We start from the raw sequence: 26,135 nt of genomic DNA, 5'->3' as shown, positions 1-26,135 counted from the left end.
CTCTGAGACTCCCTCAGGGCATTCCCTCGGTGACTCTCCTGCAAGGATCACCCAAATTTGAAATTGTTCTTGACTGTGGCTGCAGGGGGCAGAGGTGAGGTGGCGAGGAAAGTTGTAGGCTATGACAACCTTCCATTCCATGGTACTTACTGCTTCTTGCTTTTTTTTAGCTCCACCCCTGTGGCCCGTAGGGACCCAACTGTTGAGTGGGAATAGAATTCTGCTTAGCAGCGGGGCGCCTGGGTGGCTCAGTCGGTTAAGCGTCTGGCTTCGGCTCAGGTCATGATCTCATGGTTTATGAGTTTGAGCCCCACGTCAGGCTCTATGCTGTCAGCTCAGAGCCTGGAACCTGCTTCGGATTCTGTGTCTCCTTCTCTCTCTGCCCCTCCCTCCCCAACTTGTGCTCTGTAATTCTATGTCTCTCAAAAAATAAATAAATGTAAAAAAATTTAAAAAAAAATTCTGCTTAGCACCAAGTGATGCCCATACCACTCTGTGGCTCCCAATTGGCTATTCTCTCCAGAAAGGGTTTAGGCTGTACTTCAAGACCAGATGAACCTCAGTCAGAACCCTCTTTGGATATTCACTCCAAGTCCCTTTGTTCCTTTCTCAGAGACTATCCTAGGGGCCATCAGGAACACAATGTTCCTAAAGGTGGAACTTTCTGGAAACCCGGCACTGCTGTCCTTTTCCTCTGGCGCATCTCCCGCCATTTCAACCCACCCTCCCTCCCACTGGCTTCTGGCCAATCGTCAAGCAACACAAATCTGACCAGCACATACATAGGGATGTCTTTCCAGCCCTTTCGCTGGGTTTGGCATTTTGTCAGGGGGCACTGCCATACTTCAGCTCCGCACGTTTTCCTCATTTTGCCCCTCCCAGGCCCTCCCAGCACATATCAGGTGTCTGTGGCCAAAAGTCCCCAAGAGTTGAGACTTTATTTAGGGGACTGGCTGCCCAGATCACAGGCCAAATGTCCTCGCAAGAGGCCAAAAGCCGGGCTCCCGGCCTGCCGCCTTCGCTGAAGGGTCCCTCCAGCCTGGCGCGTGCCAGTGACGTCAGCGGCTCCACGGCGCCTGATTGGCTCGCAGAGGGATGCGCCGTCGAAGTAGAAGCTCGCGGTCGCTCCCAAGTTCCGTCGTCGTCGTCGTCGTCGTCGTCGTCGGCTGCGGAGGCCGAGCAGGTGGGGCTCTAGGGCTCGGGCCCCGGGCTCGGGGTGGGAGGTCGCAGGCCGCGGCAGCCCCCGGCGCGCTCCTGCAGCTGCAGCCGCCGCAGAGGCCGGACCCAGCGTGGCCTCCAGGGCAGCGCGACGCCGTGGCGGTCGAGGACCAGGCGCGCGGGGTCGGGGCCGCCGGCCGCGCTGCCCAGCAGCAGGTAGTCGGTGTCGGGCCGCAGGCGCAAGCAGCCGCAGGCCAGGTCGGCGCGGGGGACCCAGGCGTCCTGGCCACCGCGACGCACGGGCCGCGCCCGCTGCTTGTACACGGCCAGCACGCGCACGGCCAGCCGCTGCCACGCCGGGCCCGCCGCCTCTGACGCCAGGACCTGGGCGCGGAGAACTGCGGGGAGGGCTGCCGTCAGGCCCGGGCTGGGTGTGGGGGGAGCCCCTGGGGTGGCGTGGGGTCGGTCTTGGTGGGGAGGGAGGCAGGATCCCCGGGAGGGCTCCCAGGATACCATTAGGAAGGAGAGAGACCTTGAACGTTTGAGGGTGGGCTGTCTGGGGGGCTGGCCCGGCGTGGGGGAGACGACGGTGGGGCTTAGGGAGTGCCAGGTGGGGTTCGAGGGTTGTAACTATGGAGGCCAGACTGAGAGAGGAACCCAGGAGCATGGGACATGCCAGGTGGGGCCCTTTGGGGTTCATACTGGGAGTAGCAGATGCCCGAATTGGGCGTAGGAGAGGACTAAGGGGACCCTACAGTGGGTGTGGCCGGGAGCAAGGCGGAAGAGGCAGGTCCAGGGTCTCTAATGTGGCAGCGTGAAAGATGTCAGAAGCAGAGCTCTTGGGAAAGGGGGGGCTCTGGGACGAATTTGGGGGCCAGAAGGAGGTCAGAACCTAGAACCTGAGGTCCTACTGGTGGTGATTCAGAAACATGTAATCGCTGAAGGGCCGAGGCGAGACATGTCAGAGGAAGGACTCTGGCTGGCAAGCTAAGTCTGTAGGGCAGAAGATCTCTGTGGGAGGCGGGACGAGAAGTTTCCACCTTCCAAGTCCTGGGACACTAGTGGCTAGGACCAGAGGATGATGATCCTCAGGGAGGAGAGGCCTGGGGGGGGTCTTACACCATCGAGGAAAGCCATGGGCTGGGCTGAACTCCTGAGTATCTAAGAGATCTCTGAGGTCACGGGGCTGGTGTGGACTGATGGATTATGGCACTTCGGGGTGCGTCTCTGCGAGAGTGGGGCTAAGGCGCCGAATCTAGGACCCCGATGGGAGGCGGAAAGCGTCTAAGATAGGCAAGACCATCCATTCAACCAGTTCCCCTTTCTCCTTCCATCCCCAAGAGGCCAGCTGTCTCCCTCAAAGATGTCCAGCTGAAGGAGACAGCGAAAGTCTGAAGGCCGAGAAGGTGGGGGAAGAGGAGACAGGAAGATAGGGAACGCCCCCCACTCCACTGCCCCTGCCCCCCATTTATCTTCTGTCCCGTTAGGTCCTAGATCAGGAAGGGTCCTTTAAGAGCCCCCCCCCCTTCCCACTTTAGATGAGAACTGGGAAGCCCAGAGAAAGAGGCGGGCATCAGAACACCTGGCCGGCCCCCAGCCTTTTTTTTCCTCCCCAGCACTCACCGTAGTCCTGCTGGCAATACCTCCAAAGGCTCATGTATACCCTGGTGTCCGAGACATTGCAGTAGTTTTGACACTGAGGGTCTGGGGAGGGTCAGGCCATCTGCAGTGGGCTCCCGAAGCCTGGACCACAGCATTCTACCCCCTGCCCAGCCCCGCGTGCCATCTTGACGGACACTGGAGGGGGGGCGTGCCCCAACCCTGGGGACTGGGCTCGGTGGGCCACCCCTGGATCCCCCACCTGGGGGCCCAAGCAGCCCATCCCCGATCCCACTTGCTGCCAGGGTTCTCCACACCAGCCTTACCAGAGCTGTAAGCGCCAGGGGTAGGAGCAAGGGGGGTCGTCGCCTCTGGAATTCCTGTGAGAGAGGAGAAATTTAACCTTAGGGGTCCCCCCTCAACAGGAATCCAGACCCCCCCGTGTCTATTCCCTTAAGCACCCTTCGCCCTCCTCCTCCAGGACCTGGAGTTGGTCCCTAGTCCCTTCCTCTTTCGGATCCCGGAATCTAGACTCCCAGCCCCCTCCTCCCTGGGGACACAAGAGTCTGGGCTCCCGGCTTCCTCCCTCCCAAGACTGAGGGGCCTGGAGTTTGAGGCCCCACCTCCCCCCAGGGACCCAGCGTCTGTTGCCCCGCTGGAGATGTGAGAGGTCCCCTTCCCGTCCCACTTAGGACAGGCGGCCCTGTCCCTCATGACTCACGCTGGCAGGGCATCCTGGGAGAGCGGCTCTGCTGGTAGCCAGGACCACAGCGGTTGCACGTCAGGCCGGTGACCCCTAGCTTGCAGGAGCACTGCCCGCTGGTCTGGTTGCAGATGCCACCCGTCGCCCCAATAGGGTGACACTGGCAGGCTGCGTGAGGAGAGGGGCCGGGGATCTGGAGTGTCTGGGCCCCGGGTGCTCCTTCCCAATCGCCCAGCCCCCTCCTCCCTCAGACCCAGGAGTCAGGTCCCGCCCGCCTCTCCTCCTAGGCCCCGCTCCAGGCTACACTCACCCCTGCAGGCCTTGCGGCTGGTGATAGGCTGGCCGGGGTCCCTCCAGAACCCCGGGCGGCAGTAGTGACAGTGGCGCCCAGCCGTGTGGTGGCGGCACCGCTCACAGACGCCCCCGCTCCGGCCGCCAGACAGCCTGAACAGCTCCGAGTTGAACCTGCAGCGTCGGGCGTGCTGGTTGCAGGAACAGGCTAGAAAGAGGACGGAGCAGGCGCGCGTCAGGCCCGGCCTTGCTGCTCTGGGCCCCGGGCTCGCTCCCCACTGCCCGCAGGAGAAGAAATAAAGCGCGAGAGCGGGTACAAAGAAGAGATGGCCGGGGGTCCCGGGGTAAGCCTGGCTCCCCGAACCTCCTCGTTCTCATCTTGGGGTGCACTGGACTGAAGTGGGTAACCCCGAGGGGCCCGATGGACCGCCCGAATGTCCCTGAGACGCTGGGGTTCAGCACGAGCGCTGCGGGCACGGGCTGTGGAGTCAGACCCCGCACGTCCGCTCCCCACTGTGTTCCTCGAGCAAATGACTTTTCTGCAGCTCAGCCTCCTTTGCCGTAAGATGACAGTTCCGATGTCTACTACTTCCGGAGGCTTAAAGGAAACCAAAAGGATGTGAAGTTCTTGACCCGGGGCCTGACCCAGAGCCTGCCCTTGCCTGTGGGGAGTTTCTGCGCGCCCGGTGCTGCACATTTCGTTCTCGGAACGGCTCTGTGAGGTTCACGGCTTCCAAAGTAATACAGCTGAGGGGGTGGCAGGGGCAGGGTCGGCGCCCAGGCCTTCTGGCTCGAGTCTGTGCACCGCACAAGCAGGGTCCAGTGTGGCCCGCGCCCCGCGCGAGGATTCTGTGCGGTGTGTGTCTTCCTGGGGGGCTCTGGTCAGGGAGGCAGTGGGCGTCGAACCTTACTGCTTCTCACAGTTACCACGAAACAGCTTCTCGGGGCGCACCCCCAGGGATCTGTGGTTCTGGCGAGCGAGATGCTGACTCAGGGGTTCGCGGGCCGTTCTTTGGAGAGATTTAAGGAGGGGCCTGGGCTGGCAGGGCCCGAGAACGCGGAGAAGCGGTGGCAAGGTCAGCAAACTGAGGCAGCCATGCGTTCTTGGGAAAATGAGGCCCCTCTCTAAACCGTGGCTTCCTCCCATCCAGTGGGGACCTCAGTCCTTCTCCCCCAAGGTTTCCATGAGCCTGGAGGCGGCTGGTGCTCTTTAGATTATCAGTGGGAAGAATCTGGCTTTGGATTCCTTCTGACCTGAGGGTGATCACTTCACCTCACTTGCGCCCGGAAAACTCCGGTGACGGGAAGGGGTTCAGATCACCCCCGTCGGTCAAACCCGCGGCTCTGCCACAGGACTTAGTCCCACCCTGTGCGCCCAGACCCTGCTTCCTCACGACACCGTCGGCTTCTTGCCCAGATTCAGAGTGCCGGCGCCACGCTCGGCCTGGGGCCGTGTGGTGACCCTCAGACAGAAGGCCTCCCCCGCTCCCAGGCCCTGTCCGGGCCCAGGACGACCCCCGGCCCGCCCCCAGACAACGTGAGTGTCCCCTCGGGGCTCAGATCTGGCTGGTAGAGCGGAGTGGAGCTTCCTCCCGGGGCCTGGTGCGGGGCCTGGTAACAAACGCACACCATCAGCCAGGGCGGCAGAGGCCGGAGGCAGAAGAGAGGGGGCTGTCTCTGAGGAGGGGCACCTGGCACATGGGCAGGGCAGGGCCCAGACCCTGGAATCTCTCGCCTGGAAAAGCCCGAGGGAGGGTGGAGACAGGGAAGGTGTGGAGCGGGCCTGGAGCTTGCCGGGCTAGCCGGATGGCCCGGTGGATCGCCCGTTATCTAGGAAGGTCTGTCTTCCCGAGTCCAGTCCCGGCACCGCCGCTTGCTAGCATCGAGACTTAAAAGCAAGTGGGGCGGCCCCTCGGGCCCCCACCCTCTTCATCCGGGGAGTGGTAACATTGGCGATTCCGCAGTGAGGCCTTCCTTGGCGCCAGGTACCATATGCTAAGCTTTATTGTAAGGACTCTATGCGTATCAACTCATTGGGTTTTCACCACGGCCTGTAGAAGAAGTGCTGTTACCAGCCCCGCTTGACAGGCGGAGGAACCGGAGGCACAGAGAGGTCAGGTCACTTGCCTGTGGTCACACAGCCATGGAGCAGAGGAGCTGGGATTTGAGCCCAGGCCGGCTGGCCCGCCGCTGAGCCCGAGTGCCCATCTGCCACCCCAGGGCACCGAGTGTGACGGCACCTGACAGGAGCCAAGACCCCAGAGCGGGACTTCCGGAGCTCAGGTTCTTGACCGTGCCGCTCCCTAGCTGTGTGTGCTTGGGCAGGGGCCTTCTTCCCCTCCAGCCTCAGCCTCCTCATCCGTGCAAGGAACCCGATGACAAGCCTGCCTGGTACCCAGCAGGCGATGGGTACATATGTGTTCATGAATAAATACTTCCCCCATGTGGTTGGTTTGGTGACTCGGGACAAGTCCCGCTGCCCTGTTCCCCACAACCGTTGGGTAAATATCACCGGAGCACCTGCAGCAGCGGCATCATAATGGTGTGTGGGGCAGAGGCTGGAGAGGCTGGAGCCCCCAGTGGGCGGCAGAGAGTGGCAGGCAGGTGGAGCCTGCGGGGTGGGGGGGGCGGGGGGGCGGGGGGAGCCTGCGGGGGGGGGGGCGGGGGGAGGCTGTGAGGGGGGGCGGGAGGAGCTTGTGGGGGGGCGGGGGAGGCTGTGGGGGGGCGGGGGGAGGAGCCTGGGGGGGGCGGGGGGGGGAGGCTGTGGGGGAGGCGAACGGGGGATCCGCTCAGGAGCAGTGGGGGTGACGCAAGGAGCAAGCCCGGCTCGGGCTCGCAAGGGGCGAGCACACTGCCCGCAGGGACCAGGGACCGGCTGCTACTGCCAGAGCCTCGGGGGCCGAGTGGTGGGTGGGGGCAGGAAGAGGGGGGCCCAGGACTCACGCAGGCAGGGGTGGGGGTGCTGGGGCGTGGCGGGCCGCCAGGGCCAGTCTCGATGGGACGGGCGGCAGCTCTCGCAGCCTGGGCCGGTGGTGTGGTGGCGGCAGCGGCAGCGGGGCGGCCGGGCGCGGGCAGCGCAGCGGGCAGCGTGGCCGTGGCACTGGCAGCGGCCTCGAACGCCACCTGCCGCCAGCCCCGCCCGGCCCCCGAACTCCACGCGGAGGTGACTGACCACCACGCTGGACTTAGGGCCCGGCGGGGCTCGGAAGGTCACCTTCTCGGGCCCCCCCAAGGCCCCAGGCCAGGCGGGTCTGCGCCACAGTGATCTCCAGGGGCCTCCGGTGGCCCAGGCAGCAGACAGGACCAGGGCCGGGGATCCTGGAGTGCAGAAGCGTAGGCTGACGGACGTCAGGAGGAAGGGGCCACCCAGGGCCAGGGTCAGACTCCCGTTGCAGGTGGCCCGGGGGCTGAGGTCCGCCCCCAGGGAGAGGGCACAGGCCTGGGGACAGGAGGCCGCCAGGCCGGCCAGCTGGGTCACCGGTGGGAGGCAGAAGCGGGGGCGGCCACCTGGATGGTAACACGGGTCTGCGGTGGCCTGGCTCAGGAGGAGCAAGAGGGCAAAGGTCACGGGCATGGTCCTAGCAGAGCAAGTACCTGGAGAGGAGGAGAGGAGAGGAGTGACCAGGCCGAGGGTCGTCGGTCACCCTCCACCCCCTGCTCCCCGCAGGCTCTCTGAGGAACCCTAGCATTCCATCCTCGGCCCTGCCCAAGCCCCCCTGCCCGGCTGCTTCTAAGCGAGGAAAATAGTTCCATCTGGGGAGAATTACTGTTTACATAACCCAAAGGGAAAAGAACGCAAGCAAAATTGAGAATTTTGCCTGAACTAATCCGTAGCTTAACACCCCAGAGCTATCGTCAGTGTCGAGGGGCAGGGGGCCCTGGGGAGAGGGCAGGGGTGGGGACAGAGGGGGAATCCTAGAGAGGGCACCAGGGGGAGGGGCATTGAGAGACAGATGAAACTCAGAGACAAAGGGACAGAGGCACAGACGGCCGAAGACAGACAGGAGGGGACACAAGTGTAAGGGAAGGGCCAGGTGCAGAGAAGGAGCCACGAGGAGAGAGGACCGGACACAAGGGGAGGCCAGAAGGCCCAGATGGAGAGCGGCTGGGCACCCAGATCCACAGGGGGTGGAGGGGATAGAGTGCCCGGGAGCCTGGGGCCCGGGCAGACAGTCAGACAGACAGGCAGACCTTGAGGCTCGGAGATACCCAGGGAGCAGGAGGAGAGCAGAGAGCAGACAGCCTGGCCCGTGGGGAGGGGGGGGAGAGAAGAGGGGAGGGGAGGGGGCTGGGGGAGGAGCTCGGCAGGGGATCAGAAGCGGGAGGCCAGGCCCCCAGCCCACGAGGATCAGAGCAGAGGCCCTTTCCCACGTGGGGCCCTAACCTTGTTCTCCACACCCAGGGCACGGAGGGGGATTATCGCCAAACAACCCCAGCGGCCTCCACTGCCACCCACCCCCAGCCTCCACCCTGCCTTAACCCTTTCCCACCCAGGTGCCAAGCCCAGAGAAGTATGCTGAGGAACCGGAGGGGGGACACCCGGGGACCAGAAGCCTAGGTCACTCTGGAGCTGAAAAGCGGGGTTAAGAAAGCTGGTGCACGAGTCCCCCTTAGAATTCACGGTGGGAGAACCCTGTACTTGGATTTCTGAGGACTTTCTTATAATCTCAGCCCTCCCCACTCCCGCCTGCCATCCTAGGCCTCAGGGTCTGGAGAGCAGAGCCCCCACATTGTCCGCCCCCCCTAAGGTCCCCAGATTAGAAAGGGGAACGGATGTGGGGGGTGGCAGGTGCTGAGGAAGCGGGCAGAGAGAGAGGCAGGACAGGGCAGGGCCAGATGCCCAGGCGTCCAAGGGGGCCCGAAGTCCAGACCCTGGGATGGCAAGAGCTGGGAAGGACTGGGGTGCTGAAATGCCCCCCCGGTTTCCCGCTCCAGGGCTGGCAGCCCCTAGTGAGGAACTTCCTCAGGTTTGGGGGGTCTTAGAGCCTTTCTGGGCCCCACTGTCCACGCCCTTAGCTTGCTCCCGGCCTGGGAGTCTGTGAGGCATCTGGGGGTGCAGGTGGGGTCCCATCCTCCCCCAACCTTTCACAGCCCCGGGTGTCCCCACTGCAGTTGCCGTGTGCAGAGACCACGTCCCCCTGCCCCAGATGACCGGCGTCACGCTCCGCCCCTCCCGAGGGGCCTGGCGCCATTTTGCTCGCTGGCGGCAGCGGCATTTGCCCCGTCCGTTACCGCCAGCCTTGTTAAGGGCCTGGCCCCCACCTCCTACCTCTCCTTTCTGACCTGGGTGGTTCATGGGGTACCACTTTCTGGCCCCTAGCACCTCGGACGGCCAGGCCGTGAGTCCCCCGGTGTTCCTGAGGGGTCCAGAAGCCAGCCCCTGGCCATCTGGGAACCCAGATGTCCAGCCTCCTGTCCCTACCCGTCTGGGAACCGGAACACACCTCCCGCACCCCCCCCCCCCGCCCCGCCATAAGGAGAAAAGCCTAGCTGTGTTCCACCGGACCCACAGTAGGCCCCCCTGGCTGGGCGGTGTGGGGGTCCGCCTGGAACCCAGGCTACTTTTCCCTGGCTTTTTTGCACACACCCTGCCCTTTGCCCCTGATGTTGGCCAAACCTGCACCCAAGAAGAGTGTCCTCTGCGGTGCGTTCCTCCCGTGCTCTCCCGTCCTGCGGGAGCTCGGCGGCGGCGTGGGCTCTCAGGAGTGAGTGCAGAGTGGCTGTCGCCAGGCCCCAGGCTAGTGGGGGTTCTGGGCGGGAGCTCAGAGCAGAGCCCGCAGAATCCAACACCACCACCGCTCCCCCCAACCTCCCCCCCCACCCCCGCCCCAATCCCCTTCGCCAACCGCAGCCACGCTCTCCCCACAGGGACCCCAGCCAGCCCGCCACCCGGGACTATGTGGAGCGCCAAGGACATCGCCCGAGGGGGACAGCCCCGAGCAGGCTGGCCCAGGAGGCTCAAGGCAGGTAGGATGGGACAGCCGGCCAGGTGGGCTTTCCCGGGTCTCGGGTCCCCACCGCACTCCCACTTAGACCCCTGCCCCAGGACTCCCAAGGGCAGGCGGTCCGCTGGGCTGAGCCCACCACGTGGTGGTGCAATCGACGGGGAAGGGAAGGGGCTGACCGGCCAGGCGGCTTCAGGGCGGCCACTGGCCCACACTGAAGGGGGACCCCCAGCCAGAGCTTCCTCCCCTCTGGAACCTTCTGTCAGCTGTGGGTGAACTGAGGATGAAGGTCAGTCATTTTCAAACCCCAAAAATCGGTGCTTTGGGGGGGATCTGGACAGCCACCGGGAAACCCAAAGAATTGGGCCGCTTTCTGAGATGGTGGGTGGGGAAGGAGGAGAGGGGATAAGAGTCCCTCGACCTAGGACCTAGCGTTGGAGGGAGGAAGCAGGGACCCCAGCTCAAAGCGGAAAGGCCTTTCCTGCGAGGCCTCAACACTTCACTCACGGAAATTGTCATGCTGATGTGACTGACAACCCGATGGTTTTGACTAGAAAAATAAGGCTCTCCTTCACTTCCCGCTGAGAAAAGCTGGGGCGGGGGAGTATCGAGAGGATAGGGCACAGATATTTGCTGCCGCGCCCTTGAGTGCCTTCGTTTCGGCGCCGCGTGGACCCGACCCTGACAGGGATTTGGGGGTCCGCTGGCGGGACCCTGTCCTGGGGTCGGGAGAGCACAGCCAAGGGGCTGTGTGATTCTCGTTCTGGGTGGCCCTCACCCGCCAGCACGAGCCGAGCGGGAGCCAGGACAAGGACATCGGATTTGAAATTAAGCCCGGAGGAGCAGTTAACCGCGAGAGAAGGAGATCGGGGGCAGAGACTCCCCTAGATCACAGGGCGCATACCGGTTCTGGGACGGTGGTGTGAGCGACAGGGTAACATCACTGCACGAATCCATCCCGCAAGTGCGCCCCAGAGTCCCTCCTGTGTGCAGACACCCCGCTGAAGCTACCACCGCGAACTCCTACAAACGTCCCCGCCCTTGTCAGCCAGGCTTACAGTCCAGAGAGAAGAGCGATCGCTTCGGACAAGTAGTAAGTAATTCTGCTCCAGAGGATGGCGGAAGGTGGCCAGGAAGGTGGCGAGCACTGCGGAACAAAAGCGAGCAGGGAGGTGGGGGTGGGGGGGTGGGGGTCCGGAGGGGACATCCGGGCTGAGACCCGAAAGCGGTGGGGACACACCGCAAGCCACCCGAGCATCATCGTGGGGGCTGGAGCGACGCGGGCAGAGGGCAAGGCCAGTGCAAAAGGCTAGTTTGGCTGCCAGAGAAAATTCCAGGAAGTTTAGGTCGCATTTTACTTTCCTCCCCATCCGGGGACAAGAAGTTTCTTAAAGTAATGTGACCTGGAGGGAGGCTTTCTTCCTCGCTTTTGGTTTTCATAGTACTTATTTATTTATTTAGGAGAAGGGGTTCCTCAAGTATTGGGCACTTTCATCCCCAGAGAGGAGGAAGCAGAACCCCCACCCCCACCCCCACCCCCAGGGCACAGCTCAGCCCAGCAGTGTGGGACCCACAGCTCTGGGCTTGCGGAGATCTTTTGCCCCTACCTGGGCGGCCCAGACACGGCAGAGGCCCCACAAGGCAAGGCAGGTCACATTCCACGTCTAGCTGGGCTGAGAGTGTGCGGCTGAGGGCTCTCCCTGAGGAATTCTCGAAAAATCCAGGACAGTAACTGACAGCACAGATCCCTGAGCCACACGGCCTGGGTTCAGATTCACGCTCTGCCTCTCTGCTAGCTGCATGACCTAAAGCAGGTTTCTTTTTCTTTTCTTTTCTTTTTTTTTTAATATTTATTTATTTATTTATTTAGAGAGAGAGTGAGTGTGTGTGTGTGGGGGGGGAGGGACAGAGAGAGAGACAGAGACAGAGAATCCGGTGCAGGCTCCTCACTGCCAGCGCGGAACCCGATGCGGGGCTCAAACCCACGAACCGTGAGATCCCGACCTGAGCCGAAACCAAGAGTCCGAGCCGCCCAGGCGCCCCTGAAGCAGGTTTCTCAACCTCCCTGTGCCCGGGTGCTCTCATCTGTTAAATGAGCATGACAGTGTGCCTTCCTCGCAGGAGATCAAGAGGATTAAATGAGCGAAGACAGGCTTTCAGTTTCCTCTCTGAAACTCTGAAACTCTTTAGACCAGACACGTTTCAGAACCTGTGTTGGCACCATAATGGGGTCCCTAGACTGTATGTTAGGTAGCTCCCCTGGGGGATCTGGGCAGCATCCCATAATCCAACTCTTTCTTTCTTTCTTTCTTTCTTTCTTTCTTTCTTTCTTTCTTTCTTTCAATGTGTATTGATTTTTGAGACAGACAGAGACAGTGAAAGCGGAGGAGGAGAAGAGAGAGGGAGACACAGAATCCGAAGCAGGCTCCAGGCTCTGAGCTGTCAGCGCAGAGCCCGACGCGGGGCTCGAACTCACAAACCTGGAGATTGTGACCTGAGCCGAGGTCAGACGCTTAACCGACTGAGCCAACCAGCCACTCCTAACGTGACTGTTTCTGTAGCAAAACACACGGACATCACACTGAGCAAAGTCTACAAATAGCCGTGGGTCAGTTCAGGCCATGTTTTGTCCCCGGATGAGTTCAATTCGGGTGGGGGGTTGGCCACCCAACTGGAGGAAAGTGGCCAACAAGGAAATGCGGACTGAGATGGTAAGTCTGGGGCCAGTGCCTGGTGTGTGGCAGGAACCACAGAAGCAGTAGCCTTAATTCGCTGTTTTTCTGTGGCTTTCTAGTTGTTCATGCTGAGAGAAAGCCAGGAGAGGGAGCTCTTGAGATTCCTGGAAGCGGGTGGCTGCTGGGCCGGCTGCCTGATTTGCAGAAGTGGGGCAGGGAAACAGGGGGGCCTTGTTCATATTTATTGATAATTTGTAGCTGGTGAGACCAGAGCACTAAACCAAGTGCAGCACCCCCCCCCCCGGTTTGTTTTTTTTAAAACAAGTCAACTCTGCACCCAACACGGGGCTCACACTCACAACCCCGCGATCAAGAGTCGCACGCTGTACCAACTGAGCCAGCCGGGTGAAGCGCGGGGTCCTTTTGAGTGCAGGCCGTGGGCCGCTGCACGGGTCACACGCCTGGGTGGTGGGTACCTTTGTCCTGAGCGGCTCCCTCTTCCCCGGTAGCCCAGGCTCTAGTCCCGGCTCCGCTCACCCCCTCTGCCTTTGGGACCTGGCCAGCCCCACAAGCTGGCTAGAGCCTGAGACCTGAGTCCTCCATGTAGGACCCCCCCGGGCAGGCCCCGAGCTGGCAGCTGGTGTGATAAGGATTGGGACAGAGTTGTCAGGAGGCACGTGAGCAGAAGGGCTCCCCCTTTGGAAACCAGAGCAGTGGGCAGGTCACTTCTCGTACACCCCGGTGGAATGTGAGGTCACACTTAGCCTTGATGTGGAAGAGCCAGCTGACCTTGCTGGGGACCCACGCTGAACAAGCGACGTTTGAGGAGGGCCCAGAGTGCTCAGATTTCCCACAGGGGTCAGATTAATAAAGTGAGGAGCCCCGGAATGTGGGAGGAGGAGGAGAGCTGAGGCAAGGCCCACAGCACCCTGACGTTTGAGGGGAGCTGGCCGGGAGAGAGATGGGATGCCTGGAGCAGGGGAGGACAAAAGCCAGATGATGAAGAGTGCCCCCCCCCCCCATCCAGGGCTTCCTCCCACACGGGCCCATGAGACTCCTGAGCTGTGGCCGCTGGAATGGCCACAGGGAAACCGCAGATACAGAAGAGAACAGAAAGCCGCGCAGGACGCCGCTAGACAGGCTGGGATGACTTGTGTGAGGAATGAACCACTGGAGGGTGAGTGAGACTCACGTGCGCCTGCCCGCCCGTCCTGACCGGGTCCTCCCTCCTCCCCGCAGCCATCGCGAGATCCTGGGCCACTCGCGCTTCCTTCCCCACCGTCTACTTCCTCTTCATCATCGTCGTGGCGTCTACCGTCTTCCACTGCCACTGGCGCCTGGCCGTGGTGCCCGGCCCCTGGGCCCACTCGGGCCGCGGCGTCCTGCTCCCCAGATCTCTGCCCCGGGGCGGCATGTTCACCATCAACGCCCGAGGGCGCCTGGGGAACCAGATGGGGGAGTACGCCACCCTGTACGCCCTGGCCAAGATGAACGGGCGGCCCGCCTTCATCCCGGCCGAGATGCACAGCGCGCTGGCGCCCATCTTCCGGGTCAGCCTCCCCGTCCTGCACCACACCGCGGCCGGCAGGATCCCCTGGCGGAACTACCCCCTGAACGACTGGATGGAGGACCGCTACCGCCACATCCCGGGCGAGTACGTGCGCCTCACCGGCTACCCCTGCTCCTGGACCTTCTACCACCACGTGCGCGACGAGATCCGGCGCGAGTTCACCCTGCACGACCACGTGCGCGAGGAGGCCCAGGCGTTTCTGCGGCGGCTGCGGGTGGGCGGGCGGCGGCCGGGCACCTTCGTGGGCGTCCACGTGCGCCGCGGCGACTACGTGCACGTCATGCCCCGCGTGTGGAAGGGCGTGGTCGCCGACCGCGGGTACCTGGAGCGGGCCCTGGGCTGGTTCCGGGCCGCCACCGCGCCCCGGTCTTCGTGGTCGCCAGCAACGGCATGGCCTGGTGCCGCGAGAACATCGACGCCTCCCGCGGCGACGTCGTGTTCGCCGGCGACGGCGTGGAGACCTCGCCGGCCAAGGACTTCGCGCTGCTCGCGCAGTGCAACCACACGGTCATGACCATCGGCACGTTCGGGATCTGGGCCGCCTACCTGGCGGGCGGGGACACCATCCACCTGGCCAATTTCACCCTCCCGCACTCCCCCTTCCGCTGGATCTTTAAGCCCCAAGCAGCCTTCCTGCCGGAGTGGATGGGCATCGCTGCTGACCTTGGCCAGGCCAGAGAGAACAGCCCCTAGCCCCGCACGCGCCTCCCTGGCCCTCGGGTCGGCAGGCGGGCCCAGAATCAGGCACCCACGGCCTGCCTCCCGGCTGCTCTGCTTCTGAGCTGGGCGGCCTCGAACAAGTGACTTAACCTCTCTGTGCCTTTGCGGGCCACGTGCAGAACATAATACAGGACTTCCCTCAGCGGCTCCTCGAAAGAACCCAGCAAGTCCATTCGGTGCCTTGAAAACACGCGGTGAGTATTGGCCGCTAACGGGCGCGTGCCTGGCGTCCCCTGAATCGTTGTGCTGCTTTAAGGGGGAAACATATTTTGAGCGTAAGCCCAAATTTTTTTGCCCCTGCCTCCTGAGAGGGTTTGGTTTGGCGAAGCCATTCCTGCCCTCAAGTCAAGGGCAGCTAAGAATTCGGGCTTTGGGTTTCCTGAGGCCTTACCGTGCAAGGATGTGAGGGAAGCCAGGATCTGAGAGGGTAAATCTCAGGGAGACGCCCTCGGTGGAGCAGAGAAGTCCCCGGAAATGGGGGTGGGCGTGGGGTGGGGGCCTCACAACGCTCCAGGGACCCAAAGCCACTCTGAGAAACCCCCGTGTGGACAAAAGTTGGATGAAATGATCGTAATACGGGTTTTCTGGTATTCAGCATGTTTAGAAGTATGGAGATCCCAGGATCTTTTATCAGTGTATCACTCCTTTCTGGATAGTAAAAAAAAATAATAATGATTAATTTTAAAAAATCTTTTTTTTTTCAAAGTTTATTGATTTTTTAAAACAAAAATATTTAGTGCTTATTTATTTTTGAAAGAGAGAGGGAGACGGGGCACGAGCAGGGGAGGGGCAGAGAGAGAGGGAGACACAGAATCCGAAGCAGGTTCCAGGCTCCGAGCTGTCAGCACAGAGCCCGACGCGGGGCTCGAACCCACAAACCGTGAGACCATGACCTGAGCCAAAGTCGGAGGCCCAACTGACAGGGCCACCCAGGCGCCCCTGAATCCCCATTTCTTGGCACGCTTCTGAGGTTGAACAAATTTGTTTTCACATATTAATCACATTGTATCTCCCCAGAGCCATTTTGACCCCAATTTACTTCCTTCAGTCCAGATGGAGGCATCATGGTCTGGGGCTGAGGGTCGGGGATACTAAAGAAAAGCCGAAGAAGGTTCCAGAGGAAGGGGAGGGGAGCCGGGAGGGAGGTTCTATGTGAGCCGTCTACTGCTGCTTAGCAAATTTACTCCAAAACATAGTGGCTTAAAATAACTACAGTAATTTATCACCTCGTACAGTGTGTGGGGGTCAGGAATTCGGGAGCCGTGTAGCTGGATGGTTCTGCCTGCCAGGTGTCGGCAAAGGCCAGTCATCTGAAGGTCCTCCTGGGGCCGGGGGGATCGGCTTCCACGGCTAGAAGTTTCCTGGGCTCTTGGCTCTTGGTCATATCCTCGAGATGTGGGCCTCTGTGGGGCTGCGTGAGCCTCAAGGCCGCTGCATTCCTCCCTAGAGAGAAACCAAGAGACCAAGGTGGAAACTGCCCTGCCTTCACGGCCCAGCCCGCCCGAGCCACACACGGCCACTTCTGCCATATTCCATCGATCACACCGCGCAGCCCTGGTGCACTGTGGGAGGGGACCGCAGCAGGTTAGGATCCCCCGGAGCAGGGGGATCACTGCAGGCAGCCAGTGCCGGGGGGGGGGGGTGACACTAGTTTTCTAGAATCGTCATAACAAAGTACCACAAACGTCGTGGCTTAAACCACAGACACGGATTGTCCGACGGCTCTGGAGGCTGGAAGTCCGATCCGCAAGGTCAGCTGGTTGGTTCCTTTTCTTTCTTTCTTTCTTTCTTTCTCTTTCTTTCTTTCTTTCTTTCTTTCTTTCTTTCTTTCTTTTTTTTAATGTTTATTTATTATTGAGAGACAGAGACAGACTGTGAGCAGGGGAGGGGCAGAGAGAGAGGGAGACGCAGAATCCGAAGCAGGCTCCCGGCTCGGAGCTGTCTGTCAGGGACCCCGAGATCATGACCTGAGTCGAAGTCAGACACTCAACCCACTGAGCCCCGCCGGCCGCCCCCTGGTTGGTTCCTTCTAAGGCCGTGAGGGAGGATGTGTTCCTGACTTGTCCATGACCGTCTTCTCCCTGCCTTTTTGTCTCCCCTCTGTACAGGTCTGTGTCCAAATTTCCTCCTCTTCGTTAGGACGCCAGTCATAAGGGATGATGCCCTCATTTTTGTAAATGTTTTTATTTACTTATTTATTTTTGAGAGAGGGAGCGGGAGGAGGGGCAGAGAGAGGGGGACAGTGGATCCAAAGTGAGCTCCTCTGAGCCGACAGCAGCAAGCCCAAGGTGGGGTTCGAACTCACAGAGAGATCGAGACCTGAGCCAAAGCCCGACACTTAGGCCACAGCGCCATCCAGGCACCTCCCATTCCGTGTGTTTCTTCCGTTCTCTCAAGGCCGGTCCCTCCTCCTCAGGATCATTTACCGGAGTCTGGATCTTTTCCCAAATTGTCCCCTTTGGAGAGACTCAAGCCAGAAGGGTAGAGGCATCTCAGCCGTGACCTGTGGCCCGTTACCAACTGCGACAATTGCAAAGTACAGAAGTGAACGGAGGCCGTGTGTCCCCCTTCACTAGAATACGGGCCGTGCCGGGGTCCTTCCTACCGCTCCTCCAAATCTCCTCTCCAACCTCCTCCGCCCTGCAGGCATCTGCTGAGGACGGAATGTTTGGGTCCCTCCCCAGTTCCTGTGTTGAAGCCCGAACCCCCTACCGTGCTCGTGTCAGGAGGCGGGGCCTGGGGGGGGCGGGGGAGACCATTCGTTCATGAGCGAGGAACCCTGGTGTAACAGGATCGATGCCCCTGTTGTTGTTTTAAGGTTTATTCACTTTTGAGAGAGAGCACGCGGGGGACGGGCGGAGAGAGCGAGAGAGGGAGACCGCAGACTTGAAGCTGGCTCTGCCCTGAGAGAGCCCCATGCGGGGCTGGAACTCATGACCTAACCGACCGAACCCCCCGGGCGCGCCCCAGGATCGGTGCCCTGGTAAGAAAGAGACGCGAGAAAGATGATCTTGCTCGGCTCTCGGACTGCAAATCGGGAAGTGCGCTCTCGCCAGGCACGGGGGCGGCAGGCGCCCTGACCTTCAGCCTTCAGGCGGCATGCGTTGTTTCAGCCCCCAGTCCGGGGTTCTTTGCTGCCGCAGTCCCCACTGACCAATAAAGACCGTTTCCAGGGGCTCCCTCGCCCTGTGGCTCCGGTTGGCTCAGGCCAGTGGGATCACAGTCCAGAAATCAGGGGAGGAAGGAGAGCGAAGCCGGGGTATTTATTCTCCAGGCCTGTCCCTGCCGACCCGGGGTGGTAACTGCGCCCCATGTCGATGCCCCCGCCCCGGGAGCTGTAACATCTCTTTGTCGGTTTCCCTACATCCTCCCCACACCTTTGTAAACCGTCCTTGGAAACCCCTCTCCCGTTGCCCCCACGACTGTTCCCTCTGCGTTGGGACCCTGCGCGATGCCTCCAGAATTTTGCTAGCGCACAAAAGCACTCCCCACACCCACGGGGCTCTGATGCCGAAGTCACTCAGCTTAGTGGCACGATGACCTGTCCTCAGTCAGAATCAAGTTGGTTCTGAAGAAAATAATGAAAACGATGAAGAGAAAACAATGAAGTGATATTTCCCGCCGGCTTCACTTCGGGGACCCAGGGGAAAGCCACAGGCGGCCGGGTGCCCGCTTCCCACCTATCTCTTCTCTCGAACACCCTGGGGACGCTGTTGGCACTGGGGGCAGATTCGGAGGATCCATCCTCCCAGCCACCCTCCGGCATTATCTCCCGGGTGGGGTCGTCTCTGCTGGGAAGGAGCCCTGCTGGGAGGCAGAACGGAAGGACGGACGCAGCTCGCTTCTGCTTCCGGGGAGCTGGGTGGAGAAGCACAGCAAGACTCCAAGGTGCATCTGTTTCACCTAAATGCTAAGGGGACCCAGCTCTGTTCCCTCGTTTGGAAAAGGAAATAAATGACTTTTAGTTGGTAAGGGCCAAAGCAGAAACTGGCGAGCTGTCAACCATAAGTGGCACAAATTCAATCAACAAATATTTGCTGAGCTCCGCCCTGAGCTCAAAGACCTCCCACCTTGACCCCACCACAGGGGATGGGGGGAAGCCCCGGGCAGGGACCAGCAAGCCCAGTACCCCAAACAGCACGGAGCACGCAGTATGTGTTTGTTACGGGTCGAGTTGTGTCCCCCAGAAGGGTGGGCGGAAAGCCTTCCGCCCAGGATCTCCGGATGTGCCCTTCTTTGGACGTTAGGATCTTTGCAGATAAATTAGTTAAGATGAAGTCACGCTGGGGTAGGGTGGGGGCCCTGCCTCCGACGTGGCAGGTGACACCGACACAGGAGGGGACAGCGCCATGTGATGACGGAGGCAGAGATCAGCTTCTAGCCCCTGACTGGGAGGGAATGATTTTCCATTGTTGAAAGGCACACAGTGTGTGGTTAACAGCACCCTGGGGAAACGGATACGGTGCTTCCGGTTTATTTATTGAATGGCTTGGACAAGCACGAGCTGGTGCCAGGCCCCTCACTGCGTGCACCAGCAGATTAGAGACACAGGCTGCCGTGGCCCAGGACCGGTGTTCCCGGTCAGATCACGGAACCCAGTGGTCATAAGGGGAGAGCACTAGGGGGTGAGTCAGGCAGGGTGTGATCTGGGTGAATGCGGGAAGCGGGTAGAGGCTATACAGGCACACCACAGGGGGCGACCTAGCACCAACATCCCTGCTTGTCGTCTACCGTCCCCGAAACCCTCAGAGCCCAGAAAGCTGTCTTTCCAGAAGGAACTCAGGCTTATCAACCAGACGCCTATACCTGAGTTGAGCCAACCCAGCTGCGGGTCTGGGCGCCTTGGGTCACAGGGCCAGGGGTTGAGCCCAACCAGAAATGGACTCCCGGGTGTCACCTTCCCCTATGGCAGCCTGGGACTCAAATGCAAGGACCAGGGTGGGGGTGGGGGGTTGCAGACTAAGGTTCACTTCACAGCTCAGCTAATGCCCCTGAGATTCCCAGCCTTATGGCCCACAGGCTGGAGATCAGACCACTTTCTCATCGCCATCGAAAATAAAGCCTCTGTTCCCAACTTGGAATGTGTTACATGTAGTGACTCAGAGGGGACGCATAGCTCAGTGGTTAAGTGCACACGCTCTGGCCGCAGGCTGAGGATGTCAGGCTCCCGCAGCCGCTGGCTGTGTGGCCCTTGGCAAAGGACTTCACCTCTGTGAGGATTGAAACAGTACCTGGCCGGAGCACGGGTGGGGGTGGGGGTGGGGGGTGCCTGGAAGGCTCAGTCAGTTAAGTGTCTGACTCTTGATTTCGGCTCAGGTCATGATCTCATAGTTCGTGGGTTCGAACCCCGCATCGGGCTCTGTGCTGACAGCATAGAGCCTGCTTGGGATTCTCTCTCCTCCCCCATGCTCCTCTCTCCCTGCCTCCACTCTCACAATAAATAAATAAACTTGAAATATATACATATTTATATATACTATATATATATTTGTAAAAAATATATATGATATATGTATATTACATTTTATAAAACATTAAATAAATCAATAAAACCGTAGCGGGCCAATCAACCACATACTGTATGAAATGTCCAGAAAAGGCAACTCCACAGAGACAGAAAGCAGACTGGCGGTTGTCTGGGGCTGGGGGTTGAGAGGCAATGGCTAGTGAGCGCTAATGGGTGCAGGCTTCCTTTTGGGGGGATGAATACGTTCTAGAATGATAGTGGGGACGTGTGCACGACTCTACAGCCACTCTGGTTTACAAGCCACTGATCCGTAAGGCCACCGAATACAAGCCACCGAAGCGCATATGTCAAGTGATTTGTCTGCTTTACATTTTATAGTTTGAGAATTAGAGCTCAACCAAACTGTGATTAAAAGATCAACCATGCCCGGCCCAGCGACATGCGCAGTGACTGTTAGCTGTTACCACACGCAGGGGAAAGGGTGCCATCCCGGGGCGGGGGCTCCAGAGCAGGGACCCATGGATTTCCACTTTTGCATGAGGGTGTATTTGTGGTGGTTTAAAAGGAAGAGGAAGAAAGGGGCGCCTGGGTGGCTCAGGGGGTTGAGCGTCTGACATCCGCTCAGCTCATGATCTCACAGATCATGAGTTCGAGCCCCACGTCGGGCTCCGCTCACAGCTCAGAGCCTGGAGCCTGTTTCAGATTCTGCGTCTCCCTCTCTCTCTGCCCCTCCCCTGCTCGTGCTCTTTCTCTCTCTCTCTCTCTCTCTCTCTCTCTCAAGAGTAAGTAAACATTAATCCAGGTGCCCCCTCCAATAAAAAAAAAAAAGAATAAGAAAACATTAAAAAAATAAAAAATAAAAGGAGGAGGAGGAGGAAGAAGAAGCAGAAGAGGAGGAAAGAAAAAAGCTTTGAGGCCATCAGGGAAATTTTAATTTGGATATTATGATATTCAGAAATGACTTAACTGTAGGGCTGGTAACAGCATGGTGTTTGTTCTACACCTAAATTTTTAATTAATTTAAAAAATTTTTAATGTTTATTTATTTTTGAGAGAGAGACAGAGCGTGAGTGGGTTAGGGGCAGAGAGAGAGGGAGACACAGAATCTGAAGCAGGCTCCAGGCTCTGGGCCGTTAGCACAGAGCCCGAGGCGGGGCTCGAACTCAAGAACCGCGAGATCATGACCTGAGCCGAAGTCGGACGCTTAACTGACTGAGCCACCCAGGCACCCCTCATTTTTAAGTATTCTTACCAGTCAGAGGAACACCCTGAAATGTTCAGGGATGGAATGAGAAGGCCCAGTTGAGCTACAGACCAAGGGAGGCCGGCAACACAAGTTGAAAACCGACTGCTGGGTGCTTGGGGCTTTGTTGTACTGGCCTGTCTGCTTTTGTGCATGTTGTTGAATTTCAATTCCATAACACGTTTTGAAGAAATTCCACCAACGCCCCCTTTTATTTATTTATTTTTTTAAGTAGGCTCCCCACCGACGCGGGGCTTGAACTCACGACCCTGAGATCAGAGTCGGACGCTTAACTGACTGAGCCACCCAGGTACCCCTACCAACACCTCTTTTTGTGCCCCGGGGAAAAGCTTAGGGGTGGCCCGGCCCTGGTTTCCACCCCACAGGGCTCCCAGTCTGATGGCAGAGGCCACAGGTAACCTTAATGGTGGGAGCCGCTCAGAGCCCTCACGGGGAGGCTGGAAGGAGGTTGGAAATCGCCCTTTAGCTTACACTGAGTGTCTCATGACTGATGCAGAGCCCATGGATGGCGGGAGGTGGGGGGAGCTCCAGCGTTTCACCCTCCCCTCTGCAATCCCCATGCCCCTTTGTGTGTGGTCACCACAAGCGCCCCGTCCACAAATCCCACATGCAGCCCGGGGCCCCTCTAACCCCGCGGTTAATAACCGCAACACATCCCAGACTCAGATACTCATCAGCAAGCTGTTTACTTACATAGAGGTCTGGCAAAATGTTCCAAAGTCACAGGGGTGCGGGAACATTCTTGGCCAGGTAACGAAGATTCCTCCTCATTCTGGCATCCCCGGTCCTGGTCATGGAATGAGGTGGACGTACCCCCGCCAACACTTTATCATACGCATAAAGGCTGGTGGGCAGTCGTCAGCTGCACCTACGTCTCATGGACATCATCCCAGGAGATGGAGGTCTGAAAACCCCTTCCTCCCTTCCTCCCTTCCTTCCTTCCTTCCTCCCTTCCTTCCTTCCTCCCTTCCTTCCTTCCTTCCTTCCTTCCTTCCTTCCTTCCTTCCACAAATATGTATAGAGCACCTACTATCTTCCAGGAGACGTTCTAGACAGTGGGGACCCACGAGGGAGCAAAACGGACATGGTTCCTGCTCTCAGGGACTGTCACCTTAACGGGAGGTGTTTCAGTCAGCTAATGCTGCATAACAAGCCGTCCCCCAAATGTAATGGCGTTAAGTGCCGAATTTATTATTTGTCACGATTGCGTGGATCGCCTGGGTGTTTCGCCGCTCCGTGTGACGTCTGAGGTCTCTCATAGGGCTGCGCTCCGCAGGGAACTTGGTTGGGACTGTCGGCCGTCCTCTGTGTGGCCTCTCTCCCGCAGGACAGGCTGGGCTTCCTCAGGGCATGTTGGCTGGATGCCAAGGGGACGCGTATCAGTGTTTACGGAAATGTGGCAGGTATTTGTGCAGGATCTTGTCTACAATTGGTACCCACGACAGAGAGGGTTAGAGTCACTGTCACTGGTCATTGCCTGCCCGCCAAAACAGACAAAAAGGCTTCGGGTTCAGGATTTAAATCCCGGTTCCGCCACTTCCAGGCTGGGTGGCTTTGGGCAAGTGATGGCACCTCTCTGGGCCTCAGCTGCTAGGGATCACCTCACACAGTTGGAAGGACTAAGTAGGTTGTGGGTGTAGAGCAATAATGAACATCGATAGAGTTCCTGCCCTGAGGGGACCTACAGCCATTACAGATATTTTTAGTCTCATTACTATTCAAGGTGCAAAATGAATGTAAAAGTATGTCCTGGGGAGGGACCAGGAACAGAGGATCATGGGGGTTCCTGGTGGCTCAGGAAGTGTCAGCCTGAACTTGGCCCCCCCAGCTTGCAAAGGAGTTGGCTGGGGAAGGGTGCCCCAGGGGTTTGGGAGCCAGTGACTTGATTACAAACTGTGTCTGTGTCACCTTCTGTGTGTGACCTTGGGTTTTTCTCTTTGGCTTTCTGTATTATTATTATTTATTATGATTATTATTATTACTACTATTTTAATGTGTATTTATTCTTGAAAGAGAGGGAGAGGCAGAGCATGAGCGGGGTGGGGGGGGGTAGGGGGAGAGAGAGAGGGAGACACAGAATCCCAAGCAGGCTCCAGGCTCCGAGCTGTCAGCACAGAGCCCGACGCGGGGCTCGAACCCACAAACCGTGAGATCATGACCTGAGCCGACGTCGGACGCTCAACCGACTGAGCCACCCGGGCGCCCCTCTCTTTGGCTTTCTAAGCCTTGGGGTCTGAGGTCACAGCAAGACACAGGGGATGCTGGGACCTGGGCCTAGGGGCAGTGTGGGAGGAACATAAACGGAGGCTCCTGGGACAGGCCAGGCTCAGGCATGTGTGAAAGGCAGACCATCCCATCACAGAACATTTCCACTCCCTCGGAAAGAGGCCGGTACCCGTCAGGAATCACTATTTCCCCCTCCCCAACCCCCCGGCAACGAATCTGCTTGTGGATTTGCCTACTCTGGAAATTTCGTAGAACTAATCACACAAGGGGCCCCCGGGTGCCTCAGGGTTCGAGGCTCGTGGGCTCGAGCCCCGCATCGGGCTCTGTGCTGACAGTGTGGAGCCTGCTTGAGATCCTCTCTCTCTCCCTCTCTCTGCACCTGCCCTGCTCACTCGCTCGCTCTCTCTCAAAAGAAACATTAAAAAAAAAGTGTTCTCTCTCTAAAAACAAACAAACAAAAAAAATAGACTACAATAGAGTGTACACATAACCTTTTTAAAAAATTTTGTTTTTAATGTTTATTTATGTTTGAGAGAGAGAGAGAGAGAGAGAGAGAGAGAGAGAGAGTGCAAGTGGGGGAAGAGGCGGGGGGGAGGCAGGGGAGAGGACCCGAAGCAGGCTCTTCCCTGACAGCTCGGAGCCTGGAGCTGCTTCGGATTCTCTGTCTCCCTCTCTCTCCGCCCCTCCTCTGCTCACGCTCTCTCTCTCCTTCAAGAGAAATAAACATCCCCCCCAAAAAAATTTTTTTTAAGTTTGAACTTTTTTGGTTAAGTTGTTTCTCAGTCGAAACAAAACAAAACAAAACAAATACACTTTTGAACATGTATCACAATCGAATACGTTTTGTCAGACCAAAGCTCGAAATTCCTCCTGCCCGGATTATTTTCGTAGGTTTTCCTATCATCTGTCTCTTGGGGTTATTTACATGTATTGTGTCTGTACGCGGGGTATCAGAGAACAATGTTCTCTGCAAGTCTGTGTTCTAAGATACCATGTTGGTTGCTTGACATTGGCCATGGGGTGGGGGAGGGGGGTGGTATTTATACCATCAAAATTTTTACCATTCACACCACATGCTACCAACCAGGGATTATTTTTGCCCCAGGGAGCCGGCTGTTAAGCATTTCCCAGCCCGCCCCTGGTCCTGAAACAGGAGACCTGAGGGGGTAGAACAGCCGTCCTCAATTTGCGAGTATTGTCCGGGGCAGGGGGGGAGGGGGGACATTCTGGGCATCCGTGGGGCAGGTTTAGTTGTCACAATGGTTGTCCGATGTGGCCACGGCATTTAGTGACTAAGGATAAGTGCTGATAAATGTTACATAGAGATGTGTCCCACATCCCCGTGACTTTTAAACATCCTGTCAGAGATCCACATAGGTGAAAAATCTGTTTCTATGTTTCGGAGCCCAGAATCCGCTTTGCATACCTTACAGGCCTCCTCTTTGCTTGTTCCTTTTCTTCCAGTGTTGGGGAAGCCGGGTCATATGTCCTGTGGACCGTCCCACGTTCCGGACTTGGCTCAATGCACCCTCGCGGTGTCCATTCACTGGCGACTTTATCCTCCTGTTTTTCTGAAAACCAGTGATCACACCGAGAGGCTTGATCCGATTCAGATTTTTTTAAAGGTTTGTTTTATTTATTTTGAGAGAGAGAAAGCATGAAGCAGGGAGGGGCAGAGAGGTGGGGGGGGGGAGAGGGAGAGAATCCCAAGCAGGCTCCCCCCGTCAGCGACGAACCTGGCTCGAACGTGCAAACCTCGGGATCAGGAGCTGAAGTCCAAGTTGGTCGCTCAACCGACTGAGCCACCCAGGCGCCCCCAGATGGTTTTCGTTTTTTGCGGGGAAGGAGCGGAGGGTGAGATCCATGGATGGTGGGGCCTCCCGTCCACTCACTCAGGAGCCCGGAGGAGCTGTTGCCTTTCAGTGTTAGGACTGTTGGGGGCTCCTCCCTCCCCTGGAAAATTCCTCCTCGATCTTGCACTTGATTTTGGCGGCCGCAGACAAGCATAGCCTGGCCCTGTGATGTACGTTTAGGGGATTTTCATTTCCTAAGAGAATCTTTCTTTGAAAGCAGGGAGAGTGAGAAGAGTCGGTGCTCGCCAGGGTGTATCCGAGATTCTGGCCAGCCCGGTTTCGAAACCTAGCTCCTAGCTGTGTGACCTTGAGCGAGTTACTTCACGTCTCGGGGCCTTGGAATCTCCGCCTGCACCACACGGCCGCTGAGCGCACGGAACTCACCCGGCGGCGAAGATAGAAGGAGGTTAGCAGACCACGTAAATGCTGCGGTTGGGGCCCAAATAAACAAACCCAGGAGGACCCTGGCAGGGCTGAGTCCGGACGAGCCAGGCCGGGCTGGACTCAGCCGGCCTCCTCCCGAGGGGCCTCCCGGGCCAGCGTCCCAGCAGTCACGTGGGGTGGGAGGTGGGGCGCCGGGCACACCTGGCTCCCTAAACCCCGCCACACACACCCCCCCCCCCATGGCTTGGGGAGGTCAGGTAGAGCCTGGGCGGGGTTTTCC

General features: G+C 58.8%; 2 protein-coding genes across 2 annotated transcripts; one reads left to right on the top strand and one right to left on the bottom strand.

Annotated features, from left to right (window-relative positions):
• Positions 1-918: 918 nt before the first annotated feature.
• NTN5 (netrin 5) lies at positions 919-9,537 on the bottom strand. Its single transcript, XM_047077691.1, has 7 exons — positions 9,369-9,537; positions 6,695-7,345; positions 3,771-3,959; positions 3,479-3,628; positions 3,084-3,137; positions 2,782-2,862; positions 919-1,556 (listed from the first exon to the last, which is right to left on the bottom strand). The coding sequence occupies exons 2-7, from the start codon at positions 7,323-7,325 to the stop codon at positions 1,192-1,194; spliced, it is 1,470 nt and encodes a 489-aa protein (XP_046933647.1). The 5' UTR covers positions 7,326-7,345; positions 9,369-9,537; the 3' UTR covers positions 919-1,191.
• Positions 9,538-10,705: 1,168 nt separating this feature from the next.
• LOC124510940 (galactoside alpha-(1,2)-fucosyltransferase 2-like) lies at positions 10,706-26,085 on the top strand. Its single transcript, XM_047077690.1, is given in 5 exon segments — positions 10,706-10,789; positions 13,611-14,288; positions 14,291-14,855; positions 25,083-25,243; positions 25,689-26,085. Coding segments are annotated over 2 exon segments (849 nt in total). The 5' UTR covers positions 10,706-10,789; positions 13,611-13,783; the 3' UTR covers positions 14,635-14,855; positions 25,083-25,243; positions 25,689-26,085.
• The last annotated feature ends 50 nt before the right edge of the window (positions 26,086-26,135 follow it).

The sequence above is a fragment of the Lynx rufus genome, unplaced genomic scaffold (assembly GCF_022079265.1).
Source record: "Lynx rufus isolate CCGP_SWC_20201006 ecotype Redwood Valley unplaced genomic scaffold, mLynRuf1.p SCAF_16, whole genome shotgun sequence".
In the NCBI taxonomy this organism is placed as follows: Eukaryota; Metazoa; Chordata; class Mammalia; order Carnivora; family Felidae; genus Lynx; species Lynx rufus.
The sequence above is the reverse complement of the archived record's forward strand: the minus strand, read 5'-3'. Positions and strand labels throughout refer to the sequence as shown.

Excerpts from the sequence above, each read along its gene's own strand:
- NTN5 (XM_047077691.1), bottom strand. The coding sequence starts at position 7,325 with ATGCCCGTGACCTTTGCCCTCTTGCTCCTCCTGAGCCAGGCCACCGCA. Across the intron at positions 3,138-3,478 it reads TCCCAGGATGCCCTGCCAGC|GAATTCCAGAGGCGACGACC; the intron begins GTGAGTCATGAG and ends CCTCTCTCACAG. Across the intron at positions 2,863-3,083 it reads CCCTGGCGCTTACAGCTCTG|ACCCTCAGTGTCAAAACTAC; the intron begins GTAAGGCTGGTG and ends GACCCTCCCCAG.